Here is a 16,076-nt window from a genome sequence, read left to right as displayed (position 1 = left end):
AAATATATATATATATATATATATATATATATATATATATATATATATAAAATATATATATATATATATATATATATATATATATATATATATATATATATCTCGTAACTAGGGGTAAAAGTAGAATAGGAAATCAAGTGGAACGGTGTTAAAAGTTTAAATTATTTGTTCAAAGGGATGCAGAATAGCTCATTCGGATATGGAATTCGGGTACAAAATTACTATTTTTTTCCAAATTTGTTGGCTTATGTCAAATGCATATATACATAAACAAGAAATAGTTATGTTTATGAAATTATTTTAAAAGGTTTACAATTTATCATTGAATATCAATTTAGTTAATAATAGTAAAAAAAATATTTTATCAACTTGTTGCTCTTCCGTTTTTTGGCAGAGGTGTCTCAAATTTTAAGGCTTCTATTATTTCCAAGCTTAAATCATCACAGTTTTGTGAAAGCATCTTTTTTTTGCATAAGAATAAGCATGTAAATGTTTGGGATTTTCTCCATCAAATACAAAAAAATGCTAATTTGAGTTAGCATCAAATACAAAAAAATGCTAATTTTCTTAATAAAAATCTTAACGATTTGCTTTGATTTCTTCAAAGAAAGTTCTTTTAGATCATCCATAAGTTATGCCCCTTTATATTTATTTGTAAGCAAAGAAAAAATTTTTTCCTTTGAAGAGTCCAAAATTAAAATAGCTATCTAACTTCAACAAAAATCAGCCCTGCGTTCCTCCCTACTTTAACCCCTGACCCTAACCCTGATGGCTCATTCCATGCCAAGTGGTGTAAAGATCCTTTATAGACCATCTCAGATTTTGCTGTAACTTTTTTTTTATTTGTACATAGATGTGAGAAAAGCATGTTTTAAAAATTTCAGATCAAAATCTAATTTCTTAAGAAAGCAATAACTTTTGAACAAATTGGTTTTATATTTCATTATTTTAAGATAGCAAGAATGCTATGAATACTTTAAAATAAAATAAAAAAATCAAATTGCCTGTTAATCTCCACCTGGTGAATAAATATTTTTAAAAAATGCTGTTAATTAAAGGGCTGCATTAAAAAGTTATAAGTCATCAATGTGAGCCAAATAAAGATTTTTTTAAAATTGATCTTAGATGCATAGCATCTGTTACCCAAGATGGCACCCTTAAGAATTTCCTAAAGACTTCTTATACGCATCAATCAAAAAGTGTTTATAAATAAAAACCAAAAAAAGTAATGGATGCTTAAGTATAATCCTAAAAGATAGTCTCTAAAAGTCAGGTAAAATTTCCATAAATTTTCTATAAATTTTTTTTTTACATCTTTTAAAAACTAATTTAAAACAAGCTTTAGTTCTCCTTGACTGTGCAGAAAACTATAGTTTTCTAATACAAAATGTAGTGCAAGGTTTCCACAAGAAAACAGCTAGGAAACTTTGCACCCCTAAAAAAATTTTGAATATTGACTTATAAGAAATAAATTAAAGTTAATATATGTTTAAGAAATTTAATTTTCTTTGAATTATAATAATTTTGTATATTGTTTTTATAATTTTTTGCCTTAGTAACTAAATATTGTCTTAATAACTTTAATGAAATTACAATTTCAAAAAATTTAAATTGTAATTTCTAAATTTTTTTTATAAATTAGTATTTTAAAATATTTACTGTCTTGCATTTTGTATTTAAAACCAATATAATTTTTTTTCATCACTTTGATCTACAAATTGCGCATTACAATTTCGTTTTGTTAATTGTGTTAAAAAAAGGAGTTATAAGTTTTTATCTATTAGGTTTATAAGATTATAAACATTTATCTATACTTTTATATTATCATTTTATAATAAGTAACATTATTTAACTCAATAAAACTATTTATTTTGTTAACTTTCTAGTTTAAAAAGACAAACAAGTATTTTTAATTTTTTCTAATTGAAAAATACCTGACTTATAGAGACTTAAATAAGTTATTTGTAATCTTTAGAGATAATGAATACGTGCTAGTTTTTATTAATAAACTCTCTTCAATTAATGTGTATAATCAATCAATCATATGTTCGGAAAAATATATTCATGGATATTTACAAATAGTAATTTTACTAATCCTAAGTAAACATCAAAAATACAGATCTTTATATATATTAAATATATAATTAAAAATAATCATAAAATAGTAATGATAGTAACAAAAATAATATTTGTAATAAACATAAAAACTGCAATAATAATAAAACAACAAAAACAATAACAATAAATAGTAGTAATAATAACAATAATAATAATAATAATAATAATAATAATAATAACAATAATAATAATAACAATAATAATAATAAGTCACTTGTTTTATAAACATAATAGCTAACTATACAAAGTTAACATCATTAAACTAAAAAAAAATACATGCCTATGCAAACAATGCAAAAAACATATAACAATGTAAACTATTTACTTCAATGAACAATACACAAAAATACAAAAACAAAAAAAAAAAACAAAAAAAAACAATGCAAACAGTGCACAAAATTACATTATAAAATAAACAGCATGCAAAAATACAGGGCTATTTAAACTTAGCGCAAAAATGCATTACAGTATGAACAATGTACATAAATAATTTAAAAAATTAAAGTTAAAAAAAACTGTTCTTTTTCTTTCTTTTTTCGCTGGTTGTAAAATTTGTTCTTTTTTTATTATTTTTCATTTACATTCTTAAACTTTTAACTTTGTTTTTAGTTTATGGTATTTTTATTTTTTTCCTGTTCTTTTTCATCCTCAGTCATTTTATCTATTTAGATTATTTGATCTTATTTTTATAAGAAATCTTATAGGCATTCTTATTATTAGCATTCCTATTCGCATTCTTATTATTAGCATTGATCTTGTTTTTATAAGAAATCTTATACACATTATATCGCTCTAATCAACTTAGTTTTAAAAAAAATGTTTATCCACCATGTGTAAATATAGTTTTTAAAATCAAACAAAGTTGTTATAATTGCGCTTTTTAAAATCACAAATAATTTCATATACAAACAAAAATATCAACTTTAGCTCATCATTATGGAAAAAGCAAAAATTATAGATTTTAAATTTTTTGTTTTTCTAAAAGTATTCATAGTATTCTTGTTATCTTAAAATAATAGAAGTATAAAACCAATTCATTCGAAAGTTATTAGCTTTTAAAAACATTGAAAAAAATCATTTCGCCTGAAGAGTGATATTATGCAAATAGACTATTACTTAAATTGCAATTTCTCAAGAAATTAGATATTGATTTTAAATTTTCAAAGCACTCTTTTCTCATATATGTACAAAATCACAAATTTTAAGCAAAATCTGAGATGGTCCTGGAGGAACCTCAGAAAAGTTCAATCCATATATATGTTAGTGTATTTTACAAAAAAAGTGCTCAGTGTTCTTAAAGAGCAGAACGTTTTTACTACTTTATTTTGCCATTAATTTATATATATATATATATATATATATATATATATATATATATATATATATATATATATATATATATATATATATATCTATATATATATATATATAACATATACATACTTAAATGATACCTTAGTAATATACAATATTTATTTATTTTAAATGCTTATTTCAGATTTTGTAGAAATGTCATTTAATCTAATTCAGTCATTAGATTCTCATCAAGATCGTGTATGGTGTGTTTCATGGAATCCTAAAGGAAACCTACTTGCAAGTTGCAGTAGTGATAGGACAATTAAAATATGGGGAAAAGAAGGGGGCATATGGATTTGCAAATCTTCTTTTGCAGATCAACATAATCGAACAGTTCGTTTTGTAAGCTGGTCTCCATGTGGGAATTTTCTAGCAGCAGCAAGCTTTGATGCAACAGTTTCAATATGGGATAGGCGTAATGGTGAGTTTGAATGTATAGCTACTTTAGAAGGTCATGAAAATGAAGTTAAATCTGTTGCATGGAGTTGTTCTGGAAATTATTTAGCAACATGTAGTCGAGATAAAAGTGTATGGATTTGGCAAACTGAAGAAGAGGAATATGAGTGTGCAAGTGTATTAAGTAAACATACTCAAGATGTAAAAGCTGTTGTCTGGCATCCAAATGTTGATATTGTTGCCTCATGTAGCTATGATGATACTATAAATCTTTACAAAGAAGATGATGATGATTGGGTATGTTTTGATTCATTGGCTGGTCATACCTCCACTGTTTGGTCCATATCATTTAATAAAAGTGGTGACCGTATTGTATCTTCATCTGACGATAAAACTCTCAAAATATGGCAATGTTACGAACCAAAAAATATGGAAGGAATCAAGGTAAAACAAAACTCTTCTTGTTGGAAGTGTATATGTACATTAGCAGGTTATCATTTAAGACCTATTTATTCAGTTGATTGGAATCATCAGAATGATTTGATTGCTTCTTGCTCAGCTGATGACTCTATAAAAATTTTTAAACAAGATGATGTAGAATGTTTTGACAAAAGGAATGAGCCTATTTTTAACTTGGTGGGTAATTTAGAAAAAGCACATTTACAGGATATTAACTGTCTAAAATGGAATCCAAAGGATTCCTCTATACTAGCTTCTTGTTCGGATGATATGAGTATAAAAATATGGAACTTTTCACTATAAAATAATAATAATTTTGAAGTTTAAGAAGATTTTTATTTGAACCTATGAGTTGTTTTTATAATAAATTACTCTTTTACTAATTTTTTGACCTTTATCTTTTGAGTTGTTTTTTTTTTTATTAATGTCTTATATATTTAACTGTTTATTTTTTTCAATGATAAACAATTATTTTTGTATAATTTTTTTTTTTATCAAATATTTTGTTTATCAATTATATTTAATTCTATATATTTTCTTTATAATGCTTATATTTCATTTGGTTAGTTTTCTGTAGGTTTTTTAGTATGAAATGTATTTCAAAAATATTATTTACTTAAGATGTGTGCATTCTAAATGTCTGAGTAGCAACCATAAAATATTTCATACTCTAAAACATTCTAACAGAAGCTATAACGATCAAAATACTCTAAAACATTCTAACAGAAGTAATAGCGATCAAAATAGCAAATTGGCTGAATGGAAAAATGAAGCTGTTGTTTTTTCTACTTCTAAAGCTGCAAAACACTCTGTGAATAAATCCATAGGGTATGACCCTAATTACAAAGCTAGCAATTGGCCTATTGTGGGTGGATTGACCTGTTTAATTGCTTTGATTTATGTCTGTTTTTTCTACCAGGAAGCTGGAGATAATAGTTTAGTATTAGTAAATGTTCTAAATGAACATTTTAATGTAACAGAGAATGAAAATGAACCTAAAACTAAAAAAACACAAGAGTAATTAATATAGAATTCACAATAAAGAATTGCAACATTAAACAAATGTTATCCAGATATATATATATATATATATATATATATATATATATATATATACATATATATATATATATATACATATATATATATATATATATATATATATATATATTATATATATATATATATATATATATATATATGTTTATTTTTGTATATATGCATCTTGTGTATCTTACATATCAATGTAAATCTAGCTTTTAAAAAAGATTTATTTTATTATGTTTTAATTATTTGTTTTTTTATTATTACACATTTCTATCTAGAACTGCATTTTTGAAATATGTTGTCTCCTTTTATTGTTGCACTATTTTTTGAGCAGTTTTTTTTACTAAGTATTTTAATGATTGCTTTTTGTTTTTAACTTAATTTTTCTAATTAAAAAAATGGACAAATCTGGTTTTTAATTTTGTTTTTTTTTTAAACCTTTTTTTGCAGTATTTTTGTTTTTTTTATTGCTAGTTTTAGTTTTATTAGCATTTTACTTTTTTAAGTAAAGTAATAATTGTAAAGAATACTTGACTAATAATATATTAATTTTTAGTAATACTTTTAGTTGAGGTCAATGATGTTTTGCTATTTAATTAAAACATTTAAAAAAAATTTTCTGTTAGTATTTTTGCTTTTTTTAGTTCTTTTTTATTTATTTTAACCAAGGTTATATTGCAGATAAAAAAATATGATTACTCAAAAGCTGAAAACTAGCTGCAAGTACATAAGCATAGGATTTGGTTTTTTCTCCTCATACATCACATACAATTATCAAAATACTATTGGAAAGTGTATTACTGAGACTTTACCTGAAAATTTTAACTATATTCAAAAATGGATGCAATGGAAAACGAAGTCAACACTAACTGCTACTGAAATCTACATGTTACATTTGTGTCATGTGCTTTCTAATTCACCAATGTTTCATCGTTATCACATGACATCTCTTTTAATTTATCTCGCTAGCAGTGAACATAAACTATTGCAGGAAATCTCTTTAAAACTTTTGTCAGTTGTGCAATTTCCGGACGAGATAGATGTTGATATTTATGTTAAAAAATGCAGTAATGATATATTAGTTGGCTTAGCCAGGTCAAAAGAATTGAACTTAAAATGGTTTTTGCCTTTTTCTGCATCTAATAATAATTTTGTTCCGAGTAATAAAAAAAACACTCTTGATATTGTTTCCAGTATTTTAGAGGACATTAGGTGTTCAACACGTTTTCCTGAAACCAACTGCTCAATTTGGCTGCATAATAGAATTGCAGGAGAAGTTCTTCCTGAAGATCCAATACCAAATATTATGGCTGATTTTTGCACAGAGCGAGATAATGTTGAAATCAATAAAAGATCATCAGAAGCTCAATATGATTTACTTATCCTGAAGTATTTAGATGTACTTCGCAAGTATTCAAATAATGAAAATGTTTCAAAAAATAGGCGGCTTTCAAAAAATATAATAGCAGCAGTTAAAAGTATCATAGCAGATTGCAAAGATGATATTAAAGTTTTGTTTATATGTGGAAGTATAATTGCAAATTTGGCTGTGAACCTACCCAATCGAAACGAAATTATTCAGCAAAATTTGATAACCGTTTTTGTTCATTGGCGAGTCACTGAAAATTTAAAGCTGAATGCAATTGCTGATCGTGTTCTTTTTAATTTGGATTATAATTTTGAAAAATCATATTTGTCTGATGGAGTCTATATTTGCCATCCAAATTATCGCAGCAGTGAGAAACGATCCTCTGATATTATATTTATACATGGTATTAATGGTAGTCCGTTTTATACTTGGAGGCTGAACGATTCAGTTGTGAAAAACTCAGATACATGTTGGCCAAAAGATTGGTTGTCATTGGATCATCCAACAAGTCGGATTTTTTGTATTCATTATGAGTCTAATTTAACTGATTGGATGTTAGCTTGCCCATATGATAAAAGTAAGTACTCCTTAGATGAGCAAGCAATTTCAATACTTGCTAAGTTAAAAAAATGTGGAGTTGGGGATAATCCTATTGTTTGGGTGTGTCATTCTATGGGTGGACTCATTGTCAAAAAGTTACTTCTGTCACTTGAAAGTAAAGTTTTGGATCAATCTATTTTACAAGTGACTAAAGGAATAATGTTTTATTCCGTTCCACATCTTGGTTCCCCTATTGCTACTCGTTGTGAAAAAGCTAGATATATTCTTTTCCCCTCAATTGAAGTAAACGAACTCAGTGAAAATTCGTCAAAGTTAAGATCAACACACTCTCGATTTTTGCAGCTAATAAAAAACTACTCTATAAATTGTACAGATCTATGTGAAGTTAACTCACTCACATTACCTTATTTAAAAATAAATGCTGTTGTTGTTCCACGTCACTCATGTGATGTGGGGTATGGTCGTTTTGTGTTACTAGATGCTAATCATCAAGATATTTGTAAACCACACTCAAAGACAGATCCAAGATATTTAGAAGTCAATTCATTGATTAGTAAAGTTTTAATAAAAAATGAGTTTAAAGATAACAAGTGATTTTAAATGTGTACAGTTATCTTTTTTATTTAAATTCAAAATATTTTATTATACTTTAGAATAAGATTTGTAGTGACGGTATATATAATTAAATTGAATAGTATGGCTTAAGTGTAGCTGTCGTTAATCGTAATTGACCAGGGCTGTTGACAGGATTTTAGGAAACATGACTTTTATACATTTTTAAAATGTCTTTCTTAGTATTTTGAAATGAACTTTGTTTAAAAAAAAGTTTTAGACTTTTGAACTGTGGCCCTCTGGGTCCCTCCGATTTAGTTTCCTTGACAACAGCCTTGATTCTATCATTTGGAATGTCAGGTTTTTTAATTTTTTCTTTATTTGTTTTGCATGTTACATAAAGTTAAGTGTCTAGCTGAGACCATTGTTTTTGACAGTACATTGTTTATGACCATTGTTTTTGTCAGAGTCATGCTGTTACAAAGGCTCCAACTAAGTATTTTGATTATAGTATTTTTCTAGCATACGACCTTATTCTCCTAAATTGTATAAATTTTTGAATTATTTTCAACTAATTTTAATTCAAAAAACTTTTTATTCGTAAAAATTGTTACAAGCATCTAATTTTAAAATTATGAAGACTTTATTTATTGTTTATAGCTATTAATAACTTCCAAAATAAATATATAGCTTTAAAAATAACAATAAAGGTCTTTATAACTTTGGAAATAGATTATATATGTATGCTATTAAAATAATATATGCTATTTATTGAAAAAAACTTTTATTCAGCTTTACGCCTGCATAAAAAAATTCATTGTAAATATTCTTTTAACTAATAATATTGTAAAAAATTCTTTGTAAATATTTAGAAAAGTAAAATGTATAAATATTTTGTATATAAAGCTATTGTTATATTTATTTGTAATTATAAACAATTAACATGGTTTGTTATATTTTTGGCAATAAAATAATTTTTTTTTTGTGGAATTAACTTAATAAAATTTGAGCAAAATTAAATAATCAAGATGTAAAATTTACATATTCCATATGCTTCATTTTCTATGTGCAAAAAATATTAAACCTTCGCTACGAATCTTGATGCTCTTGAGTATAACCCGAGTTTGTGCGACACTAGTATGTGTAGCAAAAATTGGTACCTTTTACACTAGAATAATTTAAAACTTAAAAATATTAAGTTGGATTTATGAGGTTTTAATTATATGCCGACGATAAATTTAAAATAGATTTAGGGAAAAGTTTATATACATCCTTTTTTAAGACCCCTTCCTCCCTCTTTCTCCATTTCTTAGATTTGGATTAAAATTCCCACTCGCATTGTTGCTCACCCCACCCTTGAACCTTGTATTAAGCACGCTAGAGAAAGGCTGTCGAAAATCACGAAAATGCCCGCCCACGTACCTAAAACTAACCACGTTTAATAAAAAAATATTTTTTATTAAAGTTACTTATAAAAATTCAAAAAAAACTTTTCAGTTTATAATGTCATCGTTCATTTCCACTTAGACCTAAATTTCATACAAATATATAAATATTAGAAATGGGCCGATTCTGATTCCAGCGATTCTCAAGGAATCGTTAGAATTGCGATTCTCAACCTTTTTTAACAATTCCGATTCTTTCTAAAATAACTTTTTAACGACTTCACTTCTTTTATTAATACTTTTTTGATAATTGATGTTTTTGTTTAGTTTACGTTAGATTTTCACTTTTGCGTTTAATATCATTGTAGAAGTTAAGTAAACTGCGAAGGAAAACCTTAACAAAAGTAAACATTGCAAATAGGCAAAATGCTGCCACAGAATTTCAATTGATATTTGAACCGGCGATAAGTACTATTATAATAATCTTATTTGCTTGTTTTATTATAACTATTATTGTTTGTATTATAATTTTTTTATTATTATAAATGCTGCTTTTATTTCAGAGTATATCATTATCATTATATATTATCATTATCAGAGTATATCATTATCATGCCAAAACGTAAGAAAAGCGAGGTATGAGACTATTTTGCGATCAATTTAAATGACACTTACTCTGCAATATGCAGCTTTTGCAAAACAGTTATATCCAGGGGTGATGGCAGAATTTCTCAGTCATACACAACATTTAACATGCTAAAGCATTTAAACGCTTTTCATAAATCTGATATCAAAAATCAGAAACAGGATAAAGCTAGTATTTTCGATTTTGATATATGCGCGGATAGCTCTACTGCAGAACCATCTTCTAAATCCAGTCTTAACCCTGTTAGTGATACTCCTACAACCATACCAAGGGTACGTCAATCTACTACACTCACATCCGTATTTACAAGACTCGGGCTTAAGTCTGAGGATGCGGAGATCAATACTAGAAGTACTTCTCCTACACTTAGTTCTGTAAAATTGAAGCCAAGATCTTCATCTCCTAAACAACCGACAATACACCAAGTGTTTGCAAAGACCAGGCCTTTCACATCTACAGATCCGAAGGCAATAAAAATTACAAGGCTTATTGCAGAAATAGCATGGGCAGATAACCAACCTGTTAGTATAGTAGAAAATCCTGGTTTCAAAAGGTTACTGCAGTTTTTGGAGCCAAGGTATACAATACCAAGATGTAAATATTTCTCGACTAAAGGTATCAAGTAAAATTCGTTTCTTGGCAAAGAAAGCTGATCATGGTAGTATAAATACCGACATGTGGAGCTCCATAGCTAATGTTGATTACATGAGCCTAACAGCACATTTCCTCACAGAAGATATGAAATAAATTCACATTTGTCTTGACGTGGTAATTTTTCCTTACGAGTCCCACACTGCAGATAATCTTGTTAAATTTATGAATGAATCACTTGAGCGTTTCGGACTACTTGAGAAACTCAATGTAGTAGTAAGAAATAACGCCAGATATATTGTCTCTGCTATGGAAGTAGGGAAGTTTTCAAACACTCCTTGTCTTGCTCATACATTTCAGTTGGTTGTAAAAGGTGGCTGTCTCGACAATAAACGCATTTCTTTACTAACTGCTACATGTATAAGAATAGTAGGACACTTTAAACATTCGTTTAAATTGTTCAAACTTTTGAGACAATTTCAGGAGATTTTGGAACTTCCTAAACACAGCATCAATCAAGATGAGCCAACTAAATGGAATAGCACCTTCAACATGCTAAACCGTTTAATTGAACAAAAAGATGCGATTCTGTTGGTAAAGCCACATTTCCCAAAAGCTGCTCGACAAAACAAAGAATTGTCAACCGAAGAATGGGACAGTCTGGTTTCTCTCGTTGCTGCTTTAAAAGTTTTTGAAGACGTTATGCTTACTGCAAATTATATGAAAATAACCACATCAGAAGTTATCCCAATATTAAATGCAGTTAACATGTCACTTGATAGCATCAAGGACTACTTGCATCGTCGTTACGGAGACTGCGAGAAGGGATCTATATATGCTTTTGTAACAATACTAGATCCCAGATTTAAAAACAAGATTTTTAGGAGCAGGATGATGGCTGAGAAAGCTTTTACTTTATTGATAGGTAAGTTGAATGCACTGGAAATAGACAAAGGTCTTGAAATTAAAGTTGCTGAAAATCAAGAACGAACCACACCTGCTCCAGGTGCTGTCTGGTCATTATATAACCAAATAATCAACACAAATTCTGTAGTAAGTATTGTATGTGCTTCTATATTATTATTGTACTTTAAATAATGCAAAATATTTAACTATATTTTTCCGCGTAGCGACCTTGTTCGCCAAGGTCGGATTTAAAGAATTGAGAAAGAGCTGTTACCACAATTAAAAAAACACAAAATAATTTTAATAAAAATGAATAGCCTCCTCGACTGAAGTGGCCCCTCAGCCTTAGGGAGGTGAAAAGTATGAAAAAAAATAATTTTTTTTATATTTTAGATACATACTGCGTATTGCAGACGCAGTATGTATCTAAAGTATTAAAAAAAAATGTTAGACGAAGTAGCAGTGTACTTGAAGGAACCTCTACTCGCAAGTCACAAAGACGTGTTTGATTACTGGAGGAAATCCAAATTTCTTAATATAAAAAAGCTAGCACAGAAATATTTAAGGACGCCTCTATGTACTGTGTTTTCGGAGCGGGTATTCAGTACTGCGGGACTTGTCTACGATCGAAAAAGAAGCCAGTTAACACCGGAACGAGTGCAAATGCTTGTGTTTTTGAACAAAAACCTGCCTTTTCTAAACTATCAGTACTAATGGTAGTGGCTTATGTAAATGCTGAAAATACAACATTCTGCTTATCTGATCACTATCCATTACTTACGACTAAATTATTTGTTTCTTATTAATAATAAGATTATGCAAACATTCTGTATATTATTTGTTATTTATTTATATGATATTAGTGAAGTTGCTAATATTTCACAAGACTGACACGGTTTTTAGAGTTGGGGGTGGAGGGGGGATGCACACTCCCTTATTTTGTAAAAAAAGTCCTCATTTTCGAGGTCAATTTCTTAAAAAAAAAAGTTTTCGATAAAAGGGAGTGGGTAGAGAAGGCTCTCTAGAGCCTCGGTGTTATTAGCCTTTTTTCACCTGTACATATAACTGACTTCAATGTTTTTATTTTTAAAGTCTGTGTAAGTATTAAATTAACTATATGCACTATCAGTTAAATTAAAATAATAAAAATCACAAAAGAATCGGAATCGGTAAAGAATCGGAATTGCAATTGAGAATCGGAATCGGCATTTTTGAAATCGGCCCATCTTTAATAAATATAGTTTTTGTAGAAATTATTTTAAAAGTTAAAGGGCATCTATAAACCTTATTATTGAACAGATGTGTTTTTTTCTATAGCGTGTTTAAATTGTTATACAAATATGGAAACTTCAATTAAAAACAGAAAAAATAATAATCAACAAATTAAAAGAACAAATAAAATCTATTTTCAAAGAAACAAATAAGTTGTTAAAAAAAAAAAGAAAACAGTTTTGCATAGAAACTCATCCATTTGTAGAAATAATCTAAGAATAGAGTTAAAAAAAAAAACCTAATGAAACCTGAAGTGATTGTGAAAATACTGTTGAAAATATTTACAAAAAACAACTCAAAATTGACAGCGAAATGGTTGTGGAAATATCGCATCGAAAACATTTTTAAAAAATGTTTTCGACAAAAATTGAAAATAAAATTAGAATTCTCCACTTATACATTTAAAGCCTTTATAACAGTTTTAGAAAACTTTTTAAGTTGTTAGAGGAAACAAAAAATTGTTTAATATGGTTTGGTTTACTGAAAAATGAATTTCAAATGATTTAAATAATACTTCAAACCTTTATATTCCTCACTCACGCAAGAAAATAAACAAGGCTGAGGAGTTCTTATACATGCGAATGAAAACATTGTTTATTATGTGGGTCGCGACCCCAGTGGGGGCTGCCTCACAATTTGCCTAAGGTTGTCATTAGACCTTTTAAAAAAACTTCTTTATGCCAGTCAATGGTTTCTTTCTGTCATTTTAAGTTTAAATGAAACTCCTACTCAGACTATTGTCAATACACCAAAACAACGTCCGATACTACGATTCGTTCGACAGGTGTCAGGAGCCTATATAATTTTATTATTTTAAACATTTCAATTCTTGCAACCAATGGGCCTTTATGTCGTCAAGAGTTGATTATATTCCCAAAAATGCACAAAAGAATTTTATTGAACTCATTTTTAGCGATGCAGCAAGAAACGATTTCTCTTCAATGTCAATTAATATATTTTGGATCAATTGTTTGCAGTCGTATCCCATTCTGTCTTAGACTGTTTTGCAACAGCTTCTTCCTTTTCCATCAAAATACCTTTGTAAAACAGGCTTTTCAAGCTTGTTGATTATCAAATCTAAATACAAAAGTAGACTTGTTGCATAAGATTATCTGCGTTGTGCTCTAGCAAAGATGAATTTCTGATTTGGCTAGAAAAATGCCAATGCAGACTTCTAACTGATGCTTTTTAGGTTTTACAACTCTAAGATTGCTATAATTGATCTAAATCAATATTTTGCTTTCTTTAGCTTTATTTTTTTTTCAAATTTTATTAGCTAAAGCCTCAGCTTTAAAGTTGCGTGTGATTCATAGTTGTACAATGCACTTTGCAAAATGCACACCTAAAATATTGTAAAGTTTACAATACTTTAGTGAGCATTGTGTAATCTACACTATACATTTAAAAGTTAAACACATTCCAAAATTTAAAGTTGGGTCCTATAAAATGTTTAACATGTTAACATTTGGTTCCTTTGCAAATATTAACCAGAATTGTTTTTTTGATAAAATATTATAAATAAATTGTTAAAATTTTATAACAAAAAGATATGGAGCAAACAAAATATAAAGTTATATAAAATCAGATGTTTGGAAGTCAAAAAACATAATAATTAGATGCAATAATGCAGTGCAATTTTAGGAGCAACCTAAAATTGCACTGCATTAATATTTTTATTGTTAGGGTCGCCACAACTTGGCAAATGTTATCAAAGGGTCAGGGCTTCGGAAAGATTGGGAACCGCTGATTTAAGTGTTTATGATGGCGATAAAAGAATTTTAATTATTGAAATTATAAACAATGAATCAAAAAACATATTATTAAGCTGTTGTTATCGACCACCTGACAGTGTGAGTGAGAGCTTTAATATTTTTTTTGAAGAGTTTCAATATTGAGGACCTAAACATGAACTGTTTTCTATACAATGAAGATAATAAAATTAAAAACATCTACAATTCTTTTTTTAAAACTGGACTAATTCCATTGATTAATCGTCCAACCAGAGTAACAAAAAAACTCTGTGTGTTTGATTGATAATATTAATACAACAGATATATCTGACACTGATATCTAATCAGATATCCTAAAATCGAATATATCTGATCATTTTCCAATACTTTTGTCACTTAAATCAAACTCAATTATCACTCCAACATTGGAAGAATATTAACTTTAATGATAATGCAGACAAAATTTACGGTAATATTTTTGAAACATTTTATTCCGTGTATGACGCTTTGATTGTAAAAACAATAAATCCAAAAGTTTTAATTAAACCTTGGGTGACTATTGGGTCATTAAAGATAAAACAGAAGCTTTATATAAAATATCTTAAAGCAAAATCATCTGCAAATGAGAAAATGTATAAAGATTACAAATACCTATTTGAAAAAGTTCGTAAAAATTTGAAAAAAAATTACTACTTAAGACTCAAAGATAAGTTTAAAAATAACTCAAAACGCATTTGGCAAATAATAAATGAAATTAGTGGTAGACTAAAAAGATGTTCAGGTTCCCTCCTCAAGAAGATCATAGTTGATAACATACTTACACGCAAATCAAGAGCTATAGCTCATGAATTTAATAAATTCTTTGTTAACTTCGGTCCCAAACTAGCAAACAAAATTTCTTATACCAATGCTACATTTAGAGATTTTTTAGTACAGATGGATAATTTCATTGGTTCCAACAAATTAATTTCTAAACTACCTTTTCAATAGTTTAAAAGAGCTTTCAAATCTCTGAAAAAAAACATCAACTGGTGCTTATGACATAAACGGTAATTTAGACATGGAATGTTTTGAATACATCTATACCCCAATTTTAAAAGAAGATGACCAAACAAATAAAATTGCCTTATATCTGTCCTCTCCACATTTTCAAAAATACTAGAACGCATAATGTACAATAGATTGTACAATTATCTTCATTCTAATATTTTTTATACAACTATCAGTTAGGTTTTAAAAGAAATAATTCCACAGAACATGCAATAATCCAATTGTACGTGAAATCTCTAATTCTTTTGAAAAACCTGAATATACATTATGTGTTTTCATCAACCTTTCGAAAGTATTTGATACTGTCGATTATGAAATTTTACTACACAAGCTAAAATATTACTAAATAAATTCCAGTTATAAAATGGTTTAAAAGTTATCTTTCAAATCGTAACCATTTTGTTTTCAGCAATAATGATTATCCAAACTAGTTTTTAAATATTTCATGTGGCTTTCCACAAGATTCCATTTTAGGACCACTATTGCTCTTGATTTATATAAACAACCTAAATAAAGTCTTGAATTTAACGAGTATGACATGACATTTACAATATGTAACTATATATTTTGTTTAGAGCTTTTATTGTAAATTACGTTTTATATTGTTGATTATGTATTGATGTATTTTATATACACGC

At 27.7% G+C, this 16,076-nt stretch overlaps 3 protein-coding genes across 3 annotated transcripts; all 3 read left to right on the top strand.

The window, feature by feature from the left end:
* Window positions 1-3,566: 3,566 nt before the first annotated feature.
* Window positions 3,567-4,949, top strand: LOC100215786 (probable cytosolic iron-sulfur protein assembly protein CIAO1 homolog). Its single transcript, XM_065811078.1, has one exon. The coding sequence runs from the start codon at window positions 3,604-3,606 to the stop codon at window positions 4,630-4,632; it is 1,029 nt and encodes a 342-aa protein (XP_065667150.1). The 5' UTR covers window positions 3,567-3,603; the 3' UTR covers window positions 4,633-4,949.
* A 1,061-nt stretch (window positions 4,950-6,010) lies between these two features.
* On the top strand, window positions 6,011-8,841 carry LOC100203890 (protein SERAC1). Its single transcript, XM_065811077.1, has one exon. The coding sequence runs from the start codon at window positions 6,068-6,070 to the stop codon at window positions 7,898-7,900; it is 1,833 nt and encodes a 610-aa protein (XP_065667149.1). The 5' UTR covers window positions 6,011-6,067; the 3' UTR covers window positions 7,901-8,841.
* A 1,864-nt stretch (window positions 8,842-10,705) lies between these two features.
* On the top strand, window positions 10,706-11,578 carry LOC136087030 (zinc finger BED domain-containing protein 4-like). Its single transcript, XM_065809535.1, has one exon. It carries the CDS (start codon window positions 10,706-10,708, stop codon window positions 11,576-11,578), a length of 873 nt encoding a protein of 290 aa, XP_065665607.1.
* Window positions 11,579-16,076: the final 4,498 nt, after the last annotated feature.

The sequence above is a fragment of the Hydra vulgaris genome, chromosome 11 (genome assembly GCF_038396675.1).
Source record: "Hydra vulgaris chromosome 11, alternate assembly HydraT2T_AEP".
Taxonomy (NCBI): Eukaryota; Metazoa; Cnidaria; class Hydrozoa; order Anthoathecata; family Hydridae; genus Hydra; species Hydra vulgaris.
The sequence above is the reverse complement of the archived record's forward strand: the minus strand, read 5'-3'. Positions and strand labels throughout refer to the sequence as shown.